Genomic DNA, 27,477 nt, shown 5'->3' with positions numbered 1-27,477 from the left:
AGGGCTCCGCCAAGGTGTAGTGGATGTGGAACGATTGGGCATAAGATTAATCAATGTAAAAATCGCTAGTTTAATATTAATTAATGCATTTCTGTTGATATATTCGCCTTCAAAATATTGTAATGGGAAGGGTGGGCCACTCGCTTGTGTGGGCCACTCGCTTGTGAATTACGTTAGTTATGGGCTCAAGGACATGACTAATCGTGGCGGATTTACAGTATCTCCTTTCTCCAGGTATCCACCAAATTCTGCTGCATCGACGGACTCCCGTTCACGGGCAAACTTAATTTGCCAGCCAAATCTCACATAATCAACCCTCTTTCCATTCTGCCAAATCTTGATCAGCAACGGGAGCCGAAGGGATCTGCAGCTTTTTCAGCGAAAGCCCCGCCCCTGCCGTTCCAGTGTACCGGAAATGGCACGCAAACTTCCTTTCCCACGGAGAGATCTACCTCCTTCAGTGGAGACAGTCATATCCTCATCCTTATCTACAAGTATGATCTTCTTACAGTAACAAGGTAATTGCCAGAGTGAATGAGTGAGCCATCATGGTGAAGCCTAACATTTGAACTATCAACCTGGGCTCTCTGCAGTAATGTGAAAGAACCCCGCGAGCTATTCCGTCTGCAGAGAAGGACCCGGCACTATAATTGATTATTCAACAGGGTTACTATGTATTTTTGTAAGCTAAAAGCATTGTAACTAAGTATCTCCGACCGTGCATAGATGAGCCAGAAGCAAACCAGCCAAATAGTATTCATGTTTCAGGACAATTGTCCGTAGTCAGTCCGGGGAGCCCTTGGCCAGTATTGGTTTGATTGGCTGGACTTTCAGCACTCTTAGCGTGAGGCCCCTTGCCCCTTCCCACTTCAAGAAGCAAGAAGGGCTATAGCTCACCTTAATTGGTTGAATCGCCCTTGGGGTGTAAGTTTTGTGAACGACCGCTGGATCTAAGACTTTGGCTGCTTAAGGAGGTGCAATCATCGGAGACGTACTTACACTCTGAAGTTCAATGGCTCTAAACAAAAAGCATTCCTTTCACGCGGGTACACTGTGATCATTAAAGCTACGACGGTGGAGAAGCAGCATCGCCTTCAAGCGGAAGTGGACAATTACCACCATCTCGCGAACTTGCAAGGGCAACACATCCCTGTCTGTCTGGGGGTCTTTAAGCCTCGCATCGCATATTGGTACCACAGCGAATTGATGGCCCAGATGATGGTCTTGAGCTGGTCTGGAATGCGGCTTCAGCATGTCATCAATGATAGGAATTCCAGCTTCTTTCACCGAGAGCGCGAGAAAGCACTAGCCGTGCTCCGGTCGCGCGGAGTTATCCACAGCGACAGCGAGTGGCGCAATATGTTGTGGGATGACCTGGGCGGTCGTTTGTTTGTCATTGACTTGGAGGATGTTAAATGGTTGAAGCGCCCTCGGGCCCTTGAACCCACGTCTGGCAATACACGGCGCAACTGTTGCGTCGGAGCAAGGAAACCTAAGCACGGCTTGAAAAGCGTGGAAATTTGCGATATGGCAGTGCCTTAAACTTCTAGCTGTTCATTTGAAGATAACGCAAAACATTACGCCGCAAACCCTCGATACCTCTTTGTCTGAAAGTGTGTCCCGCAGAATTGAGCAATGGAATTATCCACATGACTTCTCCAGGTATGCTTCTAGAGATACATCCCGTCAACCATCCCCTGTTGACCGAACTCCTTCGAAAATTTCTTATTCGATTCCGCAGCTAACTCCAAGAATTTGTAGTTCACCTGGTTGACGTCAGCCTCAGCGAGAGCGTGTGCAATTGCTGCGATGTTTTTGATCTGGTTCACGATTTGTCAGCAGAGAGCCGTCCAGAGCAGCGCTCAGTCACCTACCTCTCGTCCATTCAGAGCTAGAGACTCCAGCCGTCGGAGGTCGTGCTCCTCAACTAGCGCGGGTCCTTGCATCGTACATGCCTTGGACAGAAAAGTCGACCAGAGATCTTTGCGAAACTCTTTCGTCAAATTTTCGTACTCGATGGTTAAATGGATCCGGCTCAAGATTGCATCGTCAAACTGGATACCCCGGTTCGAAGTTAAGAACAGTATTCCCTGATAATATTCCAGCTTTCGCAAGAATATGGTTACCAGTCGATTGTGGTTATCATGGAGTTCTGTGCGACTTGCCATGAACGCATCGGCTTCATCCAAAAGAAGTACAGCCTTGAAGTGCTTTGCGATCTTAAAGATGAACTCAAGCTGTGATTCAAGTGCATGAGAATCTCCATGGTCGACAACAAGTTCGCCTGCGGATATCTAGGAAAGTAAGTAGGGCCACACAGTCAGCGTGACGAATGGCTCATACCGAATAGAGGGGGAGCCTGAAATACTCCGAGGTTGCCTCAACCGTGAATGTCTTTCCGACACCCGGTGGGCCACTAGCATGAGTTAGGCTCCAAGTCACGGTATAGTATAGACACTTGCTGACATACTTCAGAAGGATGTTGAGTCCCTGGCCCTTTCCATCAATCACGTCATCGAATGGTACCGTCGGTATCAGACCTAGGCGGGTTTTCGCCATTGACAAGAGGAGTGTCTTGTTCTCTGAAGGGATTTGCAGGCAGTCGAACGATTCGGGTGACCAATCCACGTCCCTCAGAGCACTGACTGCGCACTCCACTGGAATCAAATTAGTCGGACTCCGAGCAATTGTCAGTCGCCTTCACATACAGAACATTTTCTCCTTGAAACTAAAACAGCATACTGTTGGGCAGGCGACCAAGAAATCGGTCTCACCCAGTTTTTCTGCGTCCACACCGTCTCCTTGCATTTTCTCCTTCTCTCGCTCGCGGTCCTCCATGAGTATCGCACCTATGTCAAAAACTGCGATTCCATCCTTGTCTTTGGCTCCTAGGTCGCGGAGTGACGGTCGAGAGTAGTTTGGCTGCATTTCATGGAAAAATGCGGCGTCCACTGCCACTCGACTGTTCACGTTGACTTTGACAGTCTTTCCCTTGTTCATGAAGAATCCTTTGCCTTTACAGTGCCGAGTGTGCGAACCAGCCAAATCCCGAAACGTTTGGCCTCTCTTGACCAAGTCCTTCCGGACTTGCTCGTGATTTGGGTGATGTCGGAGAGGGAAGGCCTCAAGGCTCTCGATCGGCTTTGACCCCCGGAACTTTGCCACACGCAGAAATATTCCGGCCTCGCCGAACTTGACACCGTCATAATCAATGAATCGGCACTCGAGATTCCACCACGTCTCGTCATTTTGGGTCATCTCTTCCCCCGCGTCGAATCTGACACATCGCGGCTCTTTTGTGCCAAGGCATGTGGTATAAACATGGCAACCAGGCTTGAAAAGCGCCCAAAGAAGGTCATATGTAACATGACCATGCTGCAACATCGATTCGAGACGCTTCGAGATAGAAGCATATGCGTGCTTGAGGTGGTCGATGAGCAGGCGGAGATGCTCCGCATGTGCTGAGTCATGGTCCGAACTATTGTCTATGTTCTCCGCACATCTGTCGAGCTCTGGGAGGAAATGGAAGAGGACGTTTTGCTCGATCTAAATCCACGTCAGCGTTGTCTTCGAGATTCTACTCAGTCTCAATTACCGATGGCTTGTCCTCCATGAGGCTAATAGCTTTGATGTCATGCAGCACCACACGCAGGATGTCGCGTAGGCCTTCCGATTTGATGTCTATGTAGGGTGTCACCTCCTCGGAATTCCGATCTAATCATGTGATGAAGCAGTTTGGGTTTTTAGCACTGATAATGACCAGAGGTGCCATTGCAGAGAGTACTGCTGGAAGGACACCGAGGGAAATCATCTCAGTGACCATGGATGTTCCTGACTCTGTACATAGGCACTCATGAAATTCGTGTTGTTAAATCCTGACAGTCCATCTTTGTTACTGATCCTTTTCAATAACGCAAGTGGATTGTCAATATTTGCTGCCTTAAATAAGGCCCACAAGAATCCAGGAGCCGCATCAACTAGTTTGCTTTATTGTTAACAAATTCACAAAGGTAATTCGATGTTTTCCCTGAGACTAAGGCCTGAAGTCCTTAGCATGCTAGTAAAGTTTCCATGCTTCGTTTCAACAACACCGACTACCCTGAATCCAAATTTGGAGTATAGTCGTATACCAGCAGGAGACGACAAAACAAAGGCATCGAGTGCATTTTCATCAACATAATCACAAAAAATCTTCATCAGCATAGATCCAACACCTTGACGTTGGTGATTTGGATCCACAGCCATGAAAGTGATTCCTAACGGAGAAGGTCAGCAAGGCCCGGGAAAACTCAAGTTGACTGATGGCTTACGGCATATTCCATTGCCTTTGCAAGCCCGAAGAACTCTTTGCCTCTCTTCTCTGAGCCTTTTTGAGATACCAAGCCACGAAGTTACATCCAAAGAGGGCGGGTTAAAGCTGTTCCGGATTTTCAACTTTGCCCCTTGCCTCCCTCTAGACTTGCCTACCGGGCCACTGCCAATGCAATCCTCGCTTTTCACTCCCTTTGCGAACGTTCCTGGGCAAGTAGTCCAGCCTATTAGTCCGACAGGTGATCCATCGTCTCCGCACGCCTTGTACAGAGCTTCATCCCCTTGATGAACTGTCTCAATAAGCCCATCAATCGTCCATCTGATTTCGTCTTCTCTTTGCTCCCACTGTCGCTCCTTTGAGCACTGGAACATCAAGCGATAGAGAAGGTTATCTTGATGTGCAGGAAATTCGACTTTTCGCACGAGCAAATCCACGTCCTGGGCTTCGACGGGCGATATCGAGCATGCCATTTTGTACGTTGACAAAAAAAATATGTTTAATCGCACGATCTGTCAAATCATTCTAGTCCCGTAAGACGGCCGGAATGCAAAGGAGGAGAGTAAGAGGTTTCCGGTATCCTGGACCAACTCTCTGTAAGTCGCCTCTAGGAGGGAAGTTCGAAGGTATTTATCTCATTCAGGTGACAGAGTGACACGGAAAATAGTTCCTGCGGTTAGTAAGCCAGGTGGCTTGAGCTTTGGCTCGCTAGTGGACCGCTGGCTCAAAAGCATCAACTCACTGCAGTTCCTGGCCGACCGGATCACCCCAAAACACCATACTAAATCCGATCTTTCAGATGTTGAGATATAAACGAGAAGCTTGTTTTACTTGATTTTCAGTATGCTATAATTCTACATCATCAGAAATGGTGTAGCACACCTAACATTTTCAGCAAACAATTATTTACTTGTTTTACCAAAAATACGCTCCCACCACGCGATGCGCTCTATATATCCACATCGCTCGATCGGAGCGTATTATTAGTAATGTAGGTAAATAATCATTTTCTGAATATATAAGTTAAGTCATACTAATTCTTACACTAAGAGATCATAGCATGCGTAGAATCAAGCAAGAACATCTTCTCGTTGTTGATATATTATGACTTAAAAAACCGCGTTTAGTATGGTGTTTTGGGTGATCCGGACGGCTGGGTGATCCGGTCGGCCAGGAACTACGTTATCGCCAAAAAGTCACTCTATCATCCTCCTCTACGTGGGCATCTTGATTAATATGTAGAGTGGTGCTACATTAAATACTATACTTGAGAGCATCGACGAGATTGATCACCTTGGGAAGCTCGCTTCTAGCTTAGGAAAATAACTGAAGAACAATCCATGGTACTCGAAGAGATGCTGATTTTCCCTTGAAAGAACTTGTTTTCCGTGACCATTCCAGCTCACTCCTTTCCAGTGGGCGGATAAATTCCTTTGACAAGGCTCACCGCAATCCTACAGCACTGGAAATGGACGTCACCTGACAAACGCGAAGTTCATAGGAGCAACGTAGCCACTCTCAAGGCTACGGATCTCAAGGCGGTCTTCCCGGCATTTGATGACTCACCTGCGTTCTAATTCACTAACGTTAAGTAGCTATTTAACCAGCAACAAGTATTGACGCTAGAAAAGCTGAAGCGACTCAAAGGCTAATGGGGTCGCAGTTTTAAACCGCCAAACAACCGTGTCCAACCAGCCTTCCGGGGAACTTCAAGTTCCCCACTATTAACCTGTGGTCGAGGACCTACTCCGAAGGAAGTTCAAGCATACTTTCAAGTTCGCAGTTCAGAACCACCCCATTCAACAGCTCTTCATGTTTTCCATGTGACGCAAAACATTGAGCAAATGAGCTTGCAAAACACATAACCATCCTTCCTACAGTTGACGGACCCAAAGGTTAAGAAAAAGAGACATCGGAAAATGCAACCGGTACTCAATATCTGCCGGGCTACCCTAAATCAACTCATTCAAATCCTCAGGAGCTGTCTCTGTAATGCTTGGCAATTTGCTCCGTGGCATGCTTCCGTTTGTCGGCTGATTCTCTACCAGCATTGTCCATTGTTCTCTCTTCATCTGGGCTGGGAAACTTGACTTCGCCTGGTGTGTGTGATTTCCCTCTTTTTTTAGCGGACCCGCTACCTGCTTTCTGAAGAATCTCTGAATCCTTGGACGAGACTCCCAGCCGGTAGTTGGTCTCATCACGAGCTGCCTGCTTTGAATCTGACATGCTGATAGGTTGGTGGGTGTCGCGCGAACCTGCAAAGTGGTGAGCTTTGAAATACCTTGAGAAGGGAGAACATAGGTCCAACTTTTCTCGGCTGAGGAAGTAATATCAACGGAGATTTGTGAAAGAGCAAAAGCTGAAGTAGTCGCAGATGCTTGATTGATGAGAAGAGCTGACGAGTGGAAAATAGGGGATAGCTCGTCTCTTGAATGTTGGATAAAATGCAGATTGCTGGCAATCTGTCTGGTATTAATACCTCAGAAGCGATGCAGGTGTCCAAGGTCTGTGTCATAGCAAGTACAGTGCTGTAAAAGCTGAAACAGAACACGACCAATAAACAAAGCTTCGCATAGAGCGCGCGGCTAACGCACAAGGCGACGAAGAGGCTTGGCACCTTTCAAGTCATGGAGACATCGCCCCCAGTCCAATTAACTGTGTGATTATATTTAGAACACGAGTAGCCATGGCCTATTGGACTTTCGCTCTAATTTTTGTTCGACGAGACATTATGGGCAGTGACTGGATTTGGACCAGTCAGTGACACTATGTAAGCGCTTCAGGGGCTGCAAGGCCAATGATCCTTATGATTGGCATTAAGAAGCACCGTGCCAATGTGGTGGTGGACACGTATAGGCTCCCGGATGCTAATGACTAAATGTCTTGACAGTCCATGACCTGCTGGCGCCGAGTCCCACAGATTGGTACCAATGAAGAGCGATAACAGGAACAACCAGTATTTTGTTGGCTGATAATCGTTCCAGTCACCGCGCCTCGAGTTTCACCATTGTGAATGTCCGATTGGTGGGATGGTTATGCGATTGTGATTGGACCCAGTCATGTATCACGTGACTTTTCCTTTGATTGTTGCTTTTCCCTCCTTTTCCCCTTCAACGCGATTTTTCCGAATTTCTCATGGCCTATAGGTCTCTCATTTCACTTTATCTCTAGATTGTAGACATACTGCCAGTCTCTCTCTATTGGCAGTAACGTCAACTCGATCGGATTGAGGGATCTCACTGCATATTCCTGTGACCCCTCTTCAGTCACTACCACCCTATCCCAAAACAAATCGCCCCGCCACGAGAAACGGCCAACGCGTCTGAAGACATGGAGCCCCAGATGCCTTACGACGATGTTGCATGGGAACAATCTGATGATGTCTCCGACAATTGGTTGCTTCAGTTTCTTGATATCGACATCAAGAGACCGATTGCGAAGTTTATGCTAAAGCATGATTCTGGCGACGATCCCGAGTTTACAATCCTTCGAAAGGGGTCTTTCAATATCACATTACAAATGAAGTACACATACCGCGCAACCAACATCCGCTTTTCACAGCCTGGCGCCATTCTTTTTCCCGAGGAGAAAGTTAAGAACGAAGTTGCTGTGATGCGATATATCTCGGACCAGACATCAATTCCAGTTCCATTTATTCTCCACTCGGGTACAAGGGAAGAGAGCCCCCTCAACTTGAGTCCTTTCATCATGATGAGCCATATCGAACATACAACAACCATGTATGACGCTCTCAACACACCGGGGTGTCCAAATGAAGAGCGAGGAGTCCTTGACCCGAACATTAATGAAGATCAACTTGGAATGTTATACGCACAACTAGCAAAGACCCTGCTTCAGCTTTCCAAGTCAGAATTCCCCAAAATAGGGTCCCTCGGCCAGGTGGATGATTTTTCCTGGGAAGTGACCAGCCGGCCATTATCAATGAATATGAATGAGCTTGTGCGTTTGGGGACACTACCTCGATCAAAACTTCCTGCTCTAGAGGCCACCTTTAAGACAGCATCATCGTACATTGAAACCCTTGCACAGCTCAATATCCAGCATTTACTGTATCAAAGGAATGATGCGGTGCAGTCTGCAGATGACTGTCGTCAGAAGTTTGTTGCAAGACAGCTGTTTTACATGCTTGCCAGGGACAAGAAATTGTCTCTGCCATGTTGCGAGAATGGTCCATTCAAACTCTGGTGTGATGATTTCCGGCCAGCCAATATTCTTCTCAATGAAAATATGCATATTGCCGGTGTGGTGGACTGGGAGTTCACATATGCAGGACCGGTAGAGTTTTCATACGCGCCACCATGGTGGCTGCTTATCGAGAAACCTGAATACTGGTCTGAAGGTATCGAGGACTGGGCCCGAGAATTCGATCGCCGCCTAAAGACGTTCCTCGCGGCAATGAGGCGTTGTGAAGATATGGACACTCAGCACAGCCAGCGGCGGCTCTCGGATCAGATGCAGCGGAGCTGGGAGAGCGGAGACTTCTGGGTAGTGTATGCGATTTTGCACAGCTTTGCGTTCGATGCGATCTACTGGCAGAAGATCGACCGGCGTTTTTTTGGGCCTACAGAGACCGACGATCCCAGCGAGGCATGGAAGGAGCGGTTGAACCTGCTGGGTGAAGACCAAAAGGCTGAGATGGAACGGCTAGTGATAAGGAAGCTTGAGGAGATGGAAGACAGGGTCTTGGCGTGGGACCCGGATGAGTATACTGAAGCATTTCGCCAGGGGTTGATGAAAAGGAGAGAAGAACAAGCAAAGGAGGACAAAGAGTCTCACAGGGTACCGGTCGAAGGACCTCATGAATAGATAATAAGCTCCCAGGAGTGAATTGATTGTTGGATGTTCTGAACCCCGTGTCACCTATACAATTATCACGAAATTGCCATACCAGCACGATTTCTTCTACTTGCTGCCAAGATGATAATGAATGTCGTGTTTTGGAGACTTAATGAATGCGACCTACGCTGAAGAATAGTAAGCATGTTGAGGTACGTAATACTGTATCGACTGGATATTCAGTGTTCCCCTTTGTTTACTTGAGAAGCAGTCTTACCAGGATATTATGACTTAGTGGCCTTTTACACAATACACAGTAATTAGCAACGAGCGTTGACGTCGGAAAAGTTGAAGCAACTCAAAGGCCTCGTCGGTTCGCGGTTTCAAATCGCCAAACAAGTGTCCAATCAGCTTTCCAGATAGCCACAAGTTCCCCACTAAACTATAATCAAGGGCCTACTCCCGACGTTCAAGAATACTTTCAGTTCGCAGTTCAGAACAACCTCATTGAAAGCCTCGGCTATTCATCCATGTGACACAAGGCTACATAAAAAGGGCAGTCCTCTCCCGCTCTAACATAAGCAGGCGAAAACGCCTATCTTTCAAAGAATGTTTGCGTCGCTGGAATCGCGCATAACCAATTTCAGCCCATGACCTTTGCAGTTTCAAGACCCACGATCAGAGGCCCCCAGCTCGAGACAGATAGCAGCCCAAGACGCCCAAGACATAAGCTGCAGGAAGATAAGCCTCTACGAAAGGCCATGCTATCCTTTCTCCGCACCCAACTCGGACAGTCTGGGGGTGAGCTAGGGCGCAGTATTGGGTATAGTAATCTCAAACAATTCTGCATTGGGTTATGTCTTGCCGATAGCAATCACAACCATCACTCTAGGTCAGTCAGCCAATCGAGCCATCATCATCCTTTACCGTACGGGTTTTTATTTACCCAACCACGACGCGAAGACTCAGATGAACTCTGCTCCCCCTCCTCCCCACCAATACTACGCGGACGACGGACGACAGGTATCTATCCCGTGATTTTGGCACCTCCCACCAACCATCCAACCCCCTTTGACAATTATGAACTAAAAAAGCGAGCAGAGATAAAAGGCAAATATTGGAAAACCCCCCGGTCCCCCCCACGTAAAGAGATTTTGGAAAGAGGGGTGATGCAGGTATGAGTTGTCCTGCAAGACGTTAGGACACGTCAGATTTACAAAGTACAAGGCAGTCTTACTTACGTCCCTCTTATTAGAGAGGATACCTGCTTGGCGTATCCAAGATTATCTTTGCCTTCTCCGGACAATCACATCCACCCATCCATCCGTGCAACCTTCCGCGTTAGAAATATTTATGCTGTTTTAAGAATCACAAGAGCTACAAATTCTACAGCTGTCTCCTTTCACGATGACTCACCGCGGAAATTGGCGATCTCGGGGCAATATGAGCAACGGAGGAGGACCCACCAGCTTCAGAAAGCGCAATCAGACGGAAACATTCTGTGTGCACTTTCAACGTGGCAGGTGCCACTACGGTGAGAGGTGCAGATTCTCGCACGATGCGAATAAGGCTGCCGACTTCAAGTCAAACCCGGCTGCATACCATCCCACAACCCATGATCTGGACGCTCGGAATCAATACTTCGACTGGAAGAGACTTCTTAGAAATGGGATTTTAGGGTCTGGATATTCTCGAAGGGAACATGAAGAGATCGTTCAATTCTGGAACGGGGCTCTTGAAATTCTTGAAAGCGACAGCAGAGAGAATCATCAATTCCTCGCCAAAGATCTTGTGGACGATAATCTTCATGGATATGATTTTATCATTGCAACTGCGGATGCAGACAATCCAGAGGGAGTGCGACCTATTCCAACTTACGACGAGCCATTTCTTAAAGTCATTACCCATACTTCTCTCTTGAACTGTCTTTCTGTCGATTCATTTGTTGGCACTCTGTACACATCCTTTGGTGGAACGAATGGAGATCGAGCAATCAGATATCTGAAAAGTGTCTGCCGGAGCCTGATGAGTAAAGGCGAAGAGACCAACGAAAATGTACCAGTCATCTCTCTGGACATGATGAAGTTACTGTTGAATACCCTGTACCAACTTTTGTCAAGAGTCCGACGCGCTCGATTCCACGATGAAATTCCCACACTGATCGACCTAATTCGCGAAGTGGGCTCCCAAATCACTGAAACATGCTCGAAGGCCGACATTGACGGACTTGAAAGCAGACTAGAAGTCATGCAGAGCCTTATTGCTAGCGCAAACCGCAGTCTTTTTACACCCAGGCCGCATGAGGAAAATCCCCAGGAGAGTAGATCAGCCCTTTCGTCTTTTCCGCTGGATATGCAAACACCTGGTGGGAGACACGACAACGACCTTGCAGAAATCTCTCAAGTTCAGATCCTTCCTACCCATGGAGAGATTGTCAGCGGCAATTCAGAATATCTACCCTCTACGAACTTCCTTCAGCCGCACTTTCTCCCCGATCCTTTGCAAAGATACATTGACTCAACATTCCGACTCCTGCGCCATGATATCTTCGGCTCAGCCAAAGATGTCCTTCGAGATCTGCTGCAGCAGAATGATTTGACACGATTTTCATATTTCTCAAGCAAAGATAGCGGGGCACATCTCTATCTGGGAGCACAGGTCCTCCAAATGTTTATCAATGAGAGAAAGGAGCTCGAAGCGACCGTGTCCTTTGCTACTCCACCACAAGTACGTACAAAGACATCCAACGAGCAATGCAGATGGTGGCAAGACTCCAATCGACTAGAGGAAGGAAGCCTAGTGTGTTTCATGACGTCCCAAGAAACTCACAGGAGGCTTATTTTCCTCGAGGTCACTGTCAAGAATGCTTCCAAGGACCGAGCGCACCAGAACAAGAGTAGTCTTGTTTCTGATAGGTTTCCACCTAGTATTACGGTCAAGCTTGCGGCATGCCTACAACAAGAACTGATGCTCCTCGCCCAGCTTTACAGCAAGAAGCTTACCGGTATTCTGGTCGACTTCCATGGCTTGATCCCTGCCACGTTTGCCCCTATCCTGAAAAACCTTCAGCGAATCCAACGCGAAGGAGAGTTGGCATTCCAAAAATGGATCTTGCCAGGCCGTAAGGATGATGAAGATGCCAGCATACCCCCACCGGCATACGCGCGCAAACCAGGATTTGTCTTTCCCTTGACTTCGATCACAATTGTTGGAGCCGAAAAGATTGCATTGGACCCGAGTACCCCTGGGTCTATTGACCTATTGAAGCTGCAAACTCAGACTGGTCTCGACCACGGCCAGTGTCAGGGACTTATCGCGGCTCTCACACGAGAGTATGCCCTCATCCAAGGCCCACCGGGCACCGGAAAGTCCTACCTGGGTGTCAAGCTTGTTCAAGTTCTCCTTGAGATCAATGAAAAGGCAAAGCTAGGCCCAATTCTTGTGATGTGAGTACTGATTTCATGCCTTCTTGTACTTTACTTACAGGAATTACAGCTGCTATACCAACCATGCCTTGGACCAGTTCTTAAAGCATCTTCTTGATGTTGGTATCCAGAAAATCATACGCATTGGTGGCCGCAGTCAGGCCACTGAGCTTGAAGGCAAGAACCTTCGCGTTGTCAGTCAAAGCATTGGGAAGACGAGGGTAGAGTCGCAAACCCTCGGCATGTCCTATGGGAGACTTGAGGACTGCATGAAGAACGCTGGATATGCAATGAAACCTCTACACCAGTCTCAAAAGGGCCTGTCTTGGGCCGCGATGGAGCATTTTTTGCGCCGAAAATGGCCCATTGTACATAAACAACTGGAGCGACCAGACACGGAAGGATTCACAACTGTCACTGATGATAAATTACTAAGCTGGCTTGGAGTCAAATCGATGACAACCCAAAAAGGCCAGAATGAGAGTGAAGTTGACGATGTGCGCTTGGAAGGCCTCACTCGCTCTGCGAATGAAAATATTCACAGTCTCTCGATAACGGAACGCCGGATTCTTGCATTGAGCTGGTTCAAGCAGTGGCAGGAAATCGAAACCGCTTCGCTTTTCGAGGCTCTTGATCGCGCTGCAAATCTTCGCGGGGACATAAATGCAGTTCATGAAGAGGTCAACCGCCGAGCCTTGATTCAAGCAGATGTAGTAGGAATCACGACCACAGCCCTTGCACGCCATATCGAGACACTGCGACGAGTAGGAACAAAGGTCATTATATGCGAGGAAGCAGCTGAGGTGATGGAAGCCCACGTCATCTCAGCCCTCATGCCAGGAGTTGAACACTTCATTCAGATTGGGGATCATCGACAGTTGCGACCACAGATTCAAAATCATTCACTTAGTCTTGAAACATCCACAGGAAAGACTTGGCAGCTAGACAGAAGCCAGTTTGAGAGACGCGCTGTCGGTGAGCCAGGTCTCAAGCCAGCCCCTATTGCACAACTCAATGTACAGCGACGAATGAGACCTGAGATCTCGCAACTTATCAGGAGCGTCTATCCAAAACTGGAGGATCACGAAAGCGTGGTGGATCTGCCCAATGTTGTTGGAATGCGGAACAACCTCTTTTGGCTGGACCATCGATGCGATGAAGATTCAAGGGATGACGGCAGCCGTGTGAAGTCTCATAGCAACCAGTGGGAGGTCGATATGGCTACTGCTCTTGTTCGGCATCTTGTTCGGCAGGGAGAGTACAAGAGCACGGATGTTGCCCTCTTGACGCCCTATACCGGGCAGCTGCGGAAGCTCAGAGCATCGCTATCCAATGATTTCGAAGTTTGTCTCAGCGAGCGGGACTTGGAGACTTTGGCCGTGGATGGGCTTGAGAAGTTTGATGAATATCCCGAATCAAACGGTCGCAAGTCACTCGAGAAGAAGACGTTGCTGCAGACGCTCCGCCTTGCTACCGTCGACAACTTCCAAGGCGAGGAGGCAAAGGTGATCGTTGTCTCCCTAGTCCGCAGCAACTCAAAGCGCAAGGTTGGCTTCCTACGCACCGAAAACCGCATCAACGTGCTCCTCAGTCGAGCTCAGCACGGCATGTATCTCATTGGAAATACTGAAACATACCTCAATGTCCCAATGTGGGCCGATGTCCACTCTCAGCTCTCCCGTGCGAATGCAGTCGGCACAGAGTTGGCTCTCTGCTGTCCTCGCCACCCGGACACGCCCATTCTCTGTTATGAACCCCACGACTTTGAGAGGAAGAGCCCTGAAGGTGGGTGCAGTCTCCCGTGTACCCGTCGACTCGAGCCATGTGGTCATCAATGCCAGGCCAAGTGCCATTCAGCGGTCATGCACGATGGCTTTGCATGTGGGAAACCTTGCCCACGCATCCGATCAACCTGTGAGCACGAATGTCCCAAGCTTTGTGGTGAAGATTGTGGTCCTTGCATGGCAAAGATTCAAGACGTGGAGCTTCCTTGTGGTCATATCAAGAAAGCTATCTTTTGCCATCAGATGCCTAACTTGAAAGTCATTAAATGCGACCTCGAGGTCGAAAAATTTGTTCCAAAATGTGGCCATACAATTCGAGTTGGCTGTTTCAAAGATGTAGCGTCCTCGATCTTCCGTTGCCCTAGGCCATGCACCGACATTCTCGGCTGTGGCCACAACTGCAGCGGTTGCTGCGGAAATTGTCTCGAAGTCAACGATGGAAGAAGAGTATTTAAGCACCCGAAGTGCACGAAAAGTTGTGACCGGCCCCACGGCGTCTGCAATCATAGGTGTTCCAAGATATGCCATGATGGGGAGAGCTGTGGTTACTGCGAGGCAAAATGCGAAGTAAGAGCCCCTAGAATCCATCATCTGGTCATCGTATCGGAAATATTAATCATATGTATAGGTTAGATGCTCGCACTCAGCATGCGACTTGACCTGCGGAAAGGCATGTGCACCATGCATCGAGAGATGCACCTGGTCCTGCAAACACCAAGGCTCCTGCTCAATGCCTTGCGCGGCAATATGCGACCGGCTTCCTTGCAATGAGCGATGCACTAAGGTTCTTAAATGCGGACATCAATGCCCGAGCCTCTGCGGGGAAAACTGTCCAAATAATCTGTGCCAAGAGTGCGGCGACAAGGGAGACGCCCGTGTTGACTTGCTTGAATGGAAAACCTATTCCGAAATCAGTTTCGATGAAACTCCTATCGTCGTGCTTGGATGCGGTCATTTCTTTACCAGTGAGTCGGTTGATGGATTGGTTGGCCTGGATGAAGTATACACGAGAGATAAAGATGGAAAATTCGACGGTCTCCGAGATGTCTCTTCTTCGCTTGCCAATGTCATACCATCGTGCCCGGACTGTAAGCAGCCAATTCGCCAGTTTGTGACAAAACGTTACAATCGTGTTATCAACCGCGCCGTTATGGATGAGACTTGGAAACGGTTCCTTATCAAGGGTCGCACAGACCTTGAAGGCCTTGAATCGCGTCTGAATGACATTGAAGACAAGCTCAACTCTAAGCGAGCCGCTGTGGAGGTGGGGGGCACTAAATCACAGCTTGAAGCACGATATGCAGTCTGTGCACGCCTCGCGAGGGAGGCTTTAGCTCTCAGCAAAGCCATGGAGGTCGAGAATCAGCCGATGAAACGGCTCATGGATGCGATTGCCATCTACCAGAAGTCATCAGGGGACGAAGTAGCCTCCCTCTCAGCCCGAATGGAGGCGATGAATATGACAACACGAGAATCCGACAACCAAATTACCCTCGGCGCACGGTTAATTTACATCAAGTCCAAGGAAGTCATGCTTAGCGATGCCTTTAGAGTGATAGATTCAAGCGGAAATTCTGCAACACTACCACGGCTAAGCCTCGCCAAACCATCATCAACCTTGATTCGAGTTCTGAAGGATTGCCAAGGCTTGATAACTCGAGCCAATGAAGGAAATTTCTCCCGCATCGTCATTACGGCGACCGTCTCGTTCGCCAAAATCGCCCAGCTGGACGCGTGGTATCACCGCTCTCATCCAGGAGAAACAACAAGCGATCTACATCTCAAAGAAACAACGGGTCTAGAAAAGCTCGAAGATCGCTTTCAAACCACCCGCGATCTCCTCGCCGCTGCGTTGAAACTATGCGACGAACTGAGGAACTGTCCTGAGCTCCAACAAAAGGTCCAGGAGATGGTCCGCCTCTATGAGGGAACACGATACGAAAGAGTCACTTTAGAAGAACTTCAATCAATCAAGACGGCCATGGTCAGTGGGCGAGGAGGAATCGCGACTCACTCTGGGCACTGGTACAATTGCGTCAACGGACATCTGGTGAATAAATTTCCCATTCCTCGAATTGTCCCAAGTTACCTTTGACGAGCGAAATAAGCTAAATGATTCTTTCTGTAGTTTGCAATTGGAGAGTGCGGTATGCCGATGGAGCAAGCTAGATGCCCTGAATGTGGAGCATCTATTGGAGGTCAAAATCACACAGCCGTTGAGGGCGTTTCTCGAGCGCGGGAAATGGAATAGATGGAAACCATATTGTGTTTCGATTATGGTAGGATAATACATGTTTTGTTTTCTTTCCCTCAACTTTCCTAGACCCAGGTCCAACAACAACATGTTTGGCTTGCCCACCTCACACGATTGTGTAACTAGTCTGCCACGTGTCGGCTGTCTGGCAAAGTCCACCTGACCGGGCATAGCTGCTGACTAAGAGCGGCCAATCCGAGTAGGTTAGGAAATCAAGTCAAGCCAAGTCTCTTCGTTCCTCAAGGGATTTCTCCATCCGACATCGAGTACCTTTCTTCCTCTTCCTCTGTCAGCAAACCCTCAAACAACCGTAACACACTTTTCCCTGACGCACAGCACTCGCAGACACAGCCTTGCTCATTAACAATGGTGGTATTCGTGGTCGGCGCGATCAGGGCTGCCCAGAAGGCGGCGGGCGTGGTCGAGATGAATAGGCAGATATCAGAGCACAACCTCGACTCGTCCCTGGCCATCCTCACATACGTGAAGCACAACAAGCTGTTCGAATTCCACCTCTTTGAGGACTACGCGATTATGCGGGTGTCGATTGGGGGTTTCCGGTTTGGCGACATGACTTACACCGTCGAATACTCTGGCGAAAAGGTTGCAAGGAAGGGCTCGCACCATGCTGAGATTGGCAAGCTGTGGTACACTGTCGACATGGCGGATTTCTTGAAGACGCTCAAGGTCCTGCACAGAGATAAGCTGCGAATCCCAAAGTACGCCTTCCGGGATGTGGCAGGCATGACGCTTGAGCGGCGAGCACTGATTCGCTCTCTATATGAACCGCTGCCGCTAAGACGAGGAAGTACGATGGTCCATTAAACATATAACTAGCCAGTATGCAGAATACGTGCGATACAGCAGAAACTGTCGAGGATAGTGGAGCAGTTTACTTACAGCTGCCTCCTATTGGTTTCCTCAGTACCCCACTTTTCTTTGTGTTTTGTATGTAATTACGGGGTTCCGAGACAACACTCACAAGTCACTCTCGAGTATCCCATGGGACCTCTAAGACACGGAGGAATTGGTCCCATCCACATATCAACGAAGTCACTTTCGAGTATCCCATGGGTCCTCTAAGACACGGAGGAATTGGTCCCATCCACATATCAAGGATTTCGAGAATGAACCCACCAGCGGGGCCTGCCGAGGCCTCACCCACAAACACCCAACTGACCACCGAGTTCTCAGTCGAGGATTTCCAGCCTAGGGTTACCAACGTCCCAACGCGAGTCACAAGAAAGAGAGGTCGACACAATGAGAGCTACGCACCCGAAGAGAGCACCGGTAGGGTCACCACCCGGGAGGTGTGGAAGCTCATCGACGAGCTGAAGGACATCATCCACCGCCAAACCACGCTCATCGAGTCAACCAAAACTGAGTTACAGGAGGTCAAACACGAACAGAATGCCCTCCAGGATCAGAACCAGAAGCTCTATGAAGAAGTCAAAGCGCTGCGTGCACAACTCGACAGTCCGCTGCCGGCGCCTTCGGCCCGGTCGTGGGCCGCTGTAGCAGCCAGTGCGGACAATGCGGACCTTCTACCGCGCCCCCAACGCCCGGACAAAGACCAGAATTGTGTCCGAATTACCACCAAGCACTCCCCCATTGAGTCTGCTGATGCGGAAAGCAACGGGAACCAGTTTGGTCGATACCTGCCGATCCCTGCAGCGAACTCCCACATCAGAACCGCTTTGTTAAACGCCCCTTTAACCCAAGACGTGCAAGTGGCAGGAATTGGTACCACCAAGACTGGATATGTAATCCGATTCAAAGACCCAGAGTCGGCTGAGACGGCGCGCAACAACACGGAATGGCTACGCGAATTAGGCAATGGGACAAGGTTGGTTAAACCCCGATTTGGGGTAGCTATCCACTATGTACCAACGCAGGGACTGGACCTCGAACGAGACAAAGAAAGAGTTATCCGCAAGATCGTGGAAGAGAACGACCTCCAGGATCGTGGTTTCCGAATTGAGGACATCGCCTGGCTAAAGAGAAGGGACAAAGTACTAGGGACTTTCGCCTCAATAGGGATCTGGTTTGACTCCGAAGAGGCAGCGCAGTGGTTGCTTACCAGAGGCCTTCTGATCAACCAACATCACATCGGGAGGGTAGAAAAATGCGAGATCAAAAAGAAACGGTGCTTCCGCTGCCAAGGGTTCGGCCACCTAGCATGGTCGTGTAAAGAAGACCCCAAGTGCGGCCACTGCGGCGGCCAGCATGAACGAGCGCGATGCCCACCAGGCATCAGAGCACACTGCCTGGACTGCAGTGGTGAACATGCAACTGGAGACCCGCTGTGCCCAACGCCCGCCCTCGCTCCATCCTCACAATGCTAGAAAACAACCTCCGAATTCTACAATTGAACATTATGAAATCGAGAGCGGGTATGGAAGCCCTTATCAACGATCACCAAACCCAAGATCTGGACGTACTGCTCATCCAGGAACCATCCATCACTACATACCACACATACGTTAACCACAGCGCGTGGAGACTATATCGACCAACGGTGGAGAGTGACTCGATCCGATTCCGAAGCCTGATTTACGTGAATCGGAGGCTCTCAACATCCTCCCATCGGCAAGTGCCATGCGACCACCCGGATCTAACAGCGATCAAGATCTGGACGGCCGACACACAGATATTAGTCTTCTCAGTCTATATCCAGCCCGTACCGATGCACACCCCGGGGGAAACATCAGCGGGACCAGTTCTATCAGCCATGCACGAAGCAATACAAAATACCCTCCAAGACAACCAGAGAACGACAAGCATAATACTATCGGGAGATTTCAACCGCCACCACCCGACGTGGGGAGGGAATCGCATCCAACCTCGATTTATAGAGGACGCCGGAGAATTAGTCGACTTTTTCAACACCTACGGCCTTCAAGGCTGTCTCCCCCGAGGCACAGCGACCTTCTGGTCATTAAGCTACCCAGGAAGGAACTCCACCATCGACCAGACTGTGACCGACCAACCTAACCTGCTAGTCAAATGCTACCTCTACCACGACAACTACGGCTCGGATCATAGAGCCACCTATTCGGAATGGTCCCTGAAACCACGGCGTAACTCCCCGGCGAAAGCAAGAAAAGCCTACGACCGAGCCGATTGGGGAAAAATTGGACAGGAAGTGTGGAGACTTATGGGACCCTGGGAGACTCCGGACACAATCGAGGCACTAGACGCCACAGTAGAAAAGCTCACAACAGTAACCGCAAGGGTAGTCGACCATCATACACCGGACCTGCGACTATCCCCATACGCAAAGCGGTGGTTCACCCCCGATCTGAAATCTCAGCAAAGAGGCGTGAACCAGGCGCGACGCAAATGGCAGATGAGCTGCGCAAACCTAGGACGGGAGGACCCCTGCACTATGGTGCTCTTCGAAGACATGCGTGAGAAGCGACGTGCGTGGACGCGGACAATTGAGAAAGCCAAGACATTACACTGGAGACGGTTTCTGGACGAAGCAGGCGAAGGAAAGCTATGGAAAGCAGCAACATACCTAAAGCCGCGAGAGTCCTGGGGTTGTATCCCTGCCCTTAAAATTAGTGAACGGGAGGTGACCGACAACCAAGAGAAGGCAAAGGCATTTATGGACTCGTTCTTCCCTATTATGGCGCCTGCTCAAGAGGAAACTCTCGCGCAGCCCCTAGCTGAACTTCTATGGCAGTCGATTTCAGAGATTGAGGTCTACCGATCTCTAAAATCAGCCAAAGGCTCGACCGCACCAGGAGAAGACGGTCTTCCGATGTCGATATGGAAACACCTGTGGAGACATCTCGGAAACCTCATCACTCGGATCTTCGCGGCGTCGATCGTGCTGGGATATCACCCTGTACGGTGGAGAACTGCTAAGATCGCCGTACTACGGAAACCCGGGAAACCGGACTACTCGCTCCCGGGGGCCTACCGCCCAATCTCACTGCTTAACACGCTCGGCAAACTGCTGGAGGCGGTCATAGCCCGGCGGCTGTCCTACTTCGCAGAGCATTACGGACTCCTTCCAGACACCCAATTCGGAGGACGGCCGGGACGTACCACCGAGCAGGCCTTACTAGTGCTAGCTAACGCCATCGATCGAGCCTGGCTCGGGCAGAGGGTTGTCACATTAGTGGCCTTTGATCTTAAAGGAGCTTTCAATGGAGTCAACAAGACAAGTCTAGACGCCCGACTCAAAGCGAAAGGCATCCCCGCGGTGCTCCGGAGATGGATTGCAAGCTTTATGAGCGGACGACAGGCCAACATCGGGTTTGACGACTACCACACGGAGGTAACAGCGCTCGACAATGGCGGACTTGCACAAGGCTCACCCCTATCGCCTATCCTCTTCGCATTTTTCAACAGTGATCTAGTCGACCAGCCCGTCGATTTCCACGGCGGTGCGTCGGCCTATATAGACGATTATTTCCGCTGGCGAGTCGGCCGGACCGCCGAGGAGAATCTAGCCAAAATCCAATCCGAAGATATACCGCGGATCGAAGGGTGGGCCCGTAAGACAGGGTCCTGCTTCGCGGCAGAGAAAACAGAACTCATTCACTTCACCAGAAACAGGAAAGAACAATGTCAAGGCCAGATCGTCATGAACAGCAATGTCATCACACCATCAACAACCACTAAACTCCTAGGGGTGGTCTTCGATCACGAACTCCGATGGAAGGACCACGTACAGCAGGTGGTTAAGCGAGCCACCAAGGTCAACATCGCGCTAGGAGGGCTACGACAACTCCGGCCCGAGCAGATGCGACAGCTATACGAGGCGTGTGTCGCACCAGTCCTTGAATACGCGTCAACGGTCTGGCACGATCCACTTCGAGATAAGACCCATCTACGACAGCTACGTACTGTTCAGCGAACTGCACTCATCCGGGTCCTCTCCGCCTTTCGAACGGTAGCCTCATCTACGCTCGACGTTGAAGCCTATGTACTGCCTACCCATCTTCGTCTCCGCCACCGTGCGCAAAACACCATCACCAGACTCCACACCTTACCACGGAAACACCCCATATGGGACACCCTGCTTCGAGCCCAGAGACGACGGAATAACGTTCGTTCGCGCGCCCGGTTCCCGCTCGCGGAGGCCCTGAAGACAATGAGCCTGGAAAGGCTCCAAGAGCTAGAACTGATCGACCCAACTCCGCTGCCACCGTGGCGGACTGAGGCCTTCTCAGAGATAGAGATTAAACCGGACAGAGAGATTGCAATGGCACGAGCGGACGCTGCACGGTCTAACTCAGACGTCGTCGTCTACTCCGACGCATCAGGACGCAAAGGTCACTTAGGCGCCGCGCCGGTAGTGCTCGACGACAAGCTGGAGATAACCGAGAGGGTACAGATACAAGTCGGACCTATGGACCAATGGTCGGTACATGCGGCTGAACTGATCGGTATCCTGTATGCTATCAACCTCATCAACAAGATCGCCCTTCAACGCCGGAGATCAACTGGTACACGGGTTCAGCACTCCACCATCCTCAGCGATAGTATGTCAGCACTACAAGCAATCCGGAACCCCGGAAACAAATCCGGGCAGCAGATCATATACGCTATTCTACAAGCAGGCAGGAACACCAAGTCTCACGGCATCGCGGTCCGGCTTCAATGGACGCCCGGACATTGCGACTCACTCGGGAACGACACTGCAGACCATCTGGCCAAAGAGGCAGCCACGCCTGGCAAAACCCATCCATTCCCCCCCTTGCTATCACGCGAGCGGGCTCACATCAGACAAGGAATCTACGCCCAATGGGAAAAAGAATGGAAAGAGTCAAGAGACGGCGGGCCCCTTCGTAAGATCGACAATTCATTACCAGCTAAATACACGAGACGGCTCTATGGATCTCTGCCAAGGAATCGAGCATATCTACTGACGCAACTACGAACGGGACACTGCTGGCTATCAACATATGCGAAGGCTTTTGGGTTCCGCGACGATGATCTATGCGTCTGCGGCGAACGGGAAAGCGTAATACATGTTCTGCTGGACTGCCCTGCACTCAGAGAATTACGCCGAGAGCTCCGGGAGAAGGTCGGCGATGCGTTTAACTGCATCTCAACGCTAGTAGGAGGATCTGGAGAAGGAAGAAGAGGTGGACCTGATAATGCCCCACGGGCCAAGACGGTAGAAGCTGTCTTAGACTTCGCGGAGGCGTCCCAACGATTTCGAAGCCGCGTGCCATGAAGGCAAGACAGCAATAATGGCGAATAGGCCACGACAGGCCCCGACGAGGCTCCAAGTTCGTCTAAGAAGTGGTACAGTCTCGTGGAAGACAGCATGTATTTAATCCATAGTGCTAGGCTGCATATCGCCCAAAGCGAGGGGTCAGCGTCAATGAAACCATCCATCCATCCATCCACATATCAACTATGAACCAACTCTGCAGATGTGTATTTAACATACCTCTGCCTGCCACTCATTTTATCTACAATCAATCAATTCATTCCTTTTTAGTTGGTTCCGCTTGATCCCCATTCGCCAGAGTGCATGCGGCTATATCAAATATTATAATGGTGCGAAGGCATCTCCGCTCCGCGTTCTTTTGCGTGATTCAGGGTATGGCTCGCTCGGAACCCGTGGCTGGAAGCCTTCGACTGAAAAACTGAGGTTGCTTTCCTGGGTGTTTGTGGGAGGGGTTCGGGCCGTGGGTCCGCCATCGGTCCGGGGTTAGCTCCCGCTCGGCACACAACCACAACTGTTTATATCGAGTACGGTCATTTCGTAAGCGACCTCGCCCGATGTGGCTATAACCACATCGATAAGTTCGACTTTCTCGCAGACTACCCTCGCGCGCGAGCTGAGGCCTTTAAACCACAGACTATCCAGACTAGCTTCGCTGCTACTGGTATTACACCGTTTGAGCCAGAGCGTGTGCTATCGAAGCTAAATATCTCGCTTAATACGCCAACACCACTCAAATGTTTTAAGACTGTTTATCAAGCGTCTGTACCTTATCCTAGCCTAAACATTGCCCAGGTCTACTAGAGGTTGCGCTGGTATACATTCATTTAAATTTGTTTTGCTCGTACTATCATGGTTACACCATAGAAGTAACGCGATAGATCGTGTTCACCACAAGGCGGAGGAAGGAATGGCACGTTTGCCGGTCTTCACGGCCGCGACACATTGTTAGCCTCCTTCCCTTGAGACTGTCAGTTTTCTTGCGGTTCCCGTGCTAGGGGGCCAGGCACATGGCGGTTTGAGAACCAAATGACCAGATGCGCCACTCTATGCCAGATTTGGAAAAGAGTGGCCCGTGGCGGTTCAGTTCGATGCGTTGCTGGGGTATTTTTATGCTTCGCGTTTAGAGGAGGCAGACATTGGAAAATAGTGCGCCGCGGCGGTTGAGTTCGCTGCGTTGTCGGGATATTTTCATGCGCTCGCAGTTACGGAGTAGAGGATGCAGGATGGCAGATGCCCATTCGGGGAAGGCGTGGACCGCTAGACCGTATCTGGACGGGCTAAACCCAAGGTAGATGGGATAGGTCGGATTGCTATCTTGGGGCTAGCGCGGCACCAACCCGCATCGAGGACGGGCTAAACCGGAACGGGCCACAATGGGGCGGCCGCCAAACCCGATCGAGGCGGGCGCCGAATCCGGCCGCGTCGGCACAAATGGTTGTTGTACGTCTAAACAAAAAGCATTTGTGCTGAGGCGGCCAGTTCTGGCGTCAAAAGGAGCCGAAAGTGGCCTCCTCGGCACCATCTTTCCGCGCACGCATTCTTGCCCTAGAGCCACGCGCCTCTCAACCGCCCTCCCGTAACGTGCACTGTCACGTCCTCGTTCAGCCAGGCCCTGCGTCCGCGCCCCGCTCGTGCTTTCCATCGACTTCGACCCACCTCTAGACCTGCCTGCTCTCTGAGCTATCATGACCCTCCACATGGTGAGGTCGCCAAAAATGGCTCCCTCCCTGCCGGGCTCATTCGTCGAGGGGAAATGGGGGTCCCGTTGCCATAAAGCTGCCAACAGCACCCCCTCAGCCTCCTACCCAGGTCTCTTCTGGTGCTCATCCTTTGCCAGTCTCTCCTTCAATCCGTGCCGCATAGCCGCTCGTCCTTTCCTTTCATCCCTCTTAACTGCCCGGAGCGCTGTTGCACGCATTTTTGTTTCTCTAAGGGCAAAATGAGCGACGTTGCTGATCTATCCTCCGCGATCGATAGTGACACGTCTGGAGTGTCTTTCGAGCCTGACTTCGATGCCACCGACGACTCCGACTCTGGGGACGCCTCAAATTCGACCGGGCTGACTACCCCGGAACCTACCTGTCTTCCCGATAACCGTACCGGGCGGCTAAATTGTCTAACACAGCCTGTACGCTGCTCGACGGACACTGATGTCTTGCCCGATTTCAGTGATGATCCCGATAACGACACCGACGAGGACCTTGCAGATATACCGCTTGATTACGGGCGCTCCGACTAAACCAAGGTTCGGGGTCGACGAATAGAAAAGCGCTGGCACAAGTAAGTATTGATTCAGATCTCTATAGTCTAGAGGCGGTTACTGATCCGAGGCGTAGGTACTACCGAGTAAAGGCTGCTTAACCTGGTACGCTTTTGAAATAGGATAACCTAGAGGAGGCCTTACGCGAGGTTACCCCTAATAACGTGTATCGATTTTTTAACTACTATATAAAGCTGAAATATAGTAAAGGCGGTCGATATCTAAAGGGAACGTCGAAAGCTAGCGCCCTGAAAGCTGACTAGAAAGGATTTCGGGGATACTACCGGAGAATTATACGGACTAGGATTACCGCTAAAGATAGCAAAGAGATTAATACGGTTAGTTATTCCCCGTAGATTGATACTTAGAGCTAACTAGGTTTAGGGTATCCGGAAACTTATCGATAAATTCGAACTTGATTAATAAGAACGAGGCAAGGAGCCTATATATATCTAAGACTTAACTAAATTAAACGAGACGATCCTCCGAACTTAGGAAAGGCGATTTTATTTTAGATACGAACGAATCTAGCTCTATCTCTTTAATATACTCGGTATTTTTACCGTAAACCGGCTTTATACTCTTCTTTCGCTACAATTCTACTACCTAGCCTTTTCTATTTAATATAATCCGGATAGAGGCCTGCCCGTGCTTTTAGCAGAGGTTAAGTCGGAGTATACGAAGAAATTCCTTAGAACTTTATAAGTATACGTAGTATATATAGAACTCGGGGAATAAAGATCCTAATACTAACACTAATTCTTAGTAATAATTTTCCTTTTCCTGAAATTATTAACGATCCGTCACTTGTCTTTAGCCCTTATATATTTATCTTTAGTATACTTTTTTAGCTTTAAGCCTTCGAAGTCCCTACGCTTTCCTCTATAGAGCGTCTAAGAAAGCTATTCGTCGAAGGCGACTGTTAATAGATAGAACTATCCTTAAAACGCGAAGTTAAAAACTACTATATCTTCTACAAGACAGAGGTAGTTAATAGACGCCTAGTCCTTAAATAGAACTAGCCGATAACTAAGGGCGCTATATCTAGACGTCTAAGAAATCTAGGGGAGATCTACGGCTTCCTCTAGTTAATATTCGCTTATTGTTTTCGCTACGGAGGAGGGAAGATATTAAACGAAAGCAACGCGGTTAGCGAAGTATAGCAAAATCTAATTATAAAACACGCTAACACTCGTACTTTCTTGAAATATTATCTTCTACGCTATATCGATATCGATATATAAAGCGTTATAAACGGTCGCGAATCTAATAAGTCGCTAATACGCGCGATTACCCGTATAAGTAGGTGGATTGATAAGAGACGCCCTCGATATCTTACTTTAGCGTAGCGAGCGTCTCTTCGCGAATATCTAGAATATATCAAGGCTACCCGGCGAAAGAGGGAGCAAGCCGAAAAGTATAAATACGATCCTAGTATAATGATATAATCGCGTTTAGAGAAATTGAATCGCGAAATCTCTAATATATTTAGTCGGTTAGAGAGAGTACTAAGGAGGAAGGTCCGCTATAAGTTCGACCGGAAATAGGCTATAATAGATATTGAGCGATAGCTCTCGGGGGCTGCTGTTGATAACGAAGAGGCGAAGAAGGTACTTCAAGTAGAAGACTAGATACTACCGGAGTAGATTAATCTTCTTGAGAAATTATTTACTTAGCCTACCTCTTAATCCCTAGAGGCGGAGTAGTAAAGAAGAAATACTGCCGTAGCTACGATCTTGCGATACTGTTGTTTCCTCGAAGGTAGACTATTACGTAGGCGACGTAAACGGGCTGTACTAAGTAACGGGTTCGATAAAGAAGAGACTAACGTGTTACTAGAGCCAGCCAAGAAGACTTGCAGCTCTCCGGAGCCTTCGCAGTAGGATATACTTCTTGTGAAAGCTGAAAACTATATCAAAAAGGCCAAGAAGCCTCGGCGATATTTTCAATATTATAGCAACACCGAACTTCCTATTTATCGCAGGACGCAGAAATATAGCGAGTATAAGTCGACTCTACGACACTTTCGAGACACGCACTTGCAGGACCGAAGGTGTTATATGTGTGATAAAGATCTGCTATATAAGATGCATCTTCGCAGGTATGCAGAAGAGATTAATCGCCTCAGTACTCAACGGAATTACTACGCTAAAGAAGATACGGGATCGGACATCGATACAGATTAATTGGAAAACTTATAGGTTTGCTGCCAAACTAAGGGAACTTTTTTTTCTTAGCTCGAGAACAATCAACTTCAGGTTCTTTTAATAATTTGTGTGACAGTGCTCTAGGTTCTAACTTCTTGATCTGGAGATACGGTCTGTTTGATATGTTCTCGTTATATTGCGAGACTATGATCTTTCAAACTAACCTTCCTACATATCTATAACATTCATGGAGGTAAAGAACGGAGCATAAAACGAAAGTCTTGCGTAGCTGGGAATGTTCCCAA

General features: G+C 49.3%; 6 protein-coding genes across 6 annotated transcripts; 4 read left to right on the top strand and 2 right to left on the bottom strand.

The window, feature by feature from the left end:
* Window positions 1-1,206: 1,206 nt before the first annotated feature.
* On the top strand, window positions 1,207-1,542 carry N7458_004990 (uncharacterized protein; the record flags this gene model as incomplete). Its single annotated transcript, XM_056908372.1, has 1 exon — window positions 1,207-1,542. The coding sequence occupies one exon, from the start codon at window positions 1,207-1,209 to the stop codon at window positions 1,540-1,542; it is 336 nt and encodes a 111-aa protein (XP_056766990.1).
* Window positions 1,543-1,670: 128 nt separating this feature from the next.
* N7458_004989 (uncharacterized protein) lies at window positions 1,671-3,772 on the bottom strand (the record flags this gene model as incomplete). Its single annotated transcript, XM_056908371.1, has 6 exons — window positions 1,671-1,820; window positions 1,875-2,294; window positions 2,344-2,657; window positions 2,709-3,546; window positions 3,596-3,714; window positions 3,751-3,772. The coding sequence occupies 6 exons, from the start codon at window positions 3,770-3,772 to the stop codon at window positions 1,671-1,673; spliced, it is 1,863 nt and encodes a 620-aa protein (XP_056766989.1).
* Window positions 3,773-6,283: 2,511 nt separating this feature from the next.
* N7458_004988 (uncharacterized protein) lies at window positions 6,284-6,535 on the bottom strand (the record flags this gene model as incomplete). Its single annotated transcript, XM_056908370.1, has 1 exon — window positions 6,284-6,535. One exon carries the CDS (start codon window positions 6,533-6,535, stop codon window positions 6,284-6,286), a length of 252 nt encoding a protein of 83 aa, XP_056766988.1.
* A 3,978-nt stretch (window positions 6,536-10,513) lies between these two features.
* Window positions 10,514-16,410, top strand: N7458_004987 (uncharacterized protein; the record flags this gene model as incomplete). The annotated part of the gene is made up of 3 exons (XM_056908369.1): window positions 10,514-12,552; window positions 12,602-14,510; window positions 15,412-16,410. The coding sequence occupies 3 exons, from the start codon at window positions 10,514-10,516 to the stop codon at window positions 16,408-16,410; spliced, it is 4,947 nt and encodes a 1,648-aa protein (XP_056766987.1).
* A 525-nt stretch (window positions 16,411-16,935) lies between these two features.
* N7458_004986 (uncharacterized protein) lies at window positions 16,936-17,394 on the top strand (the record flags this gene model as incomplete). The annotated part of the gene is made up of 1 exon (XM_056908368.1): window positions 16,936-17,394. The coding sequence occupies one exon, from the start codon at window positions 16,936-16,938 to the stop codon at window positions 17,392-17,394; it is 459 nt and encodes a 152-aa protein (XP_056766986.1).
* A 7,310-nt stretch (window positions 17,395-24,704) lies between these two features.
* Window positions 24,705-25,004, top strand: N7458_004985 (uncharacterized protein; the record flags this gene model as incomplete). The annotated part of the gene is made up of 1 exon (XM_056908367.1): window positions 24,705-25,004. One exon carries the CDS (start codon window positions 24,705-24,707, stop codon window positions 25,002-25,004), a length of 300 nt encoding a protein of 99 aa, XP_056766985.1.
* Window positions 25,005-27,477: the final 2,473 nt, after the last annotated feature.

Source organism: Penicillium daleae (assembly GCF_028827525.1).
Source record: "Penicillium daleae strain IBT 16125 chromosome Unknown utg000005l_segment0_segment0, whole genome shotgun sequence".
NCBI lineage: Eukaryota > Fungi > Ascomycota > Eurotiomycetes > Eurotiales > Aspergillaceae > Penicillium > Penicillium daleae.
Note: the sequence above shows the minus strand (reverse complement) of the source record. Positions and strands in the feature narration are given on the sequence as shown.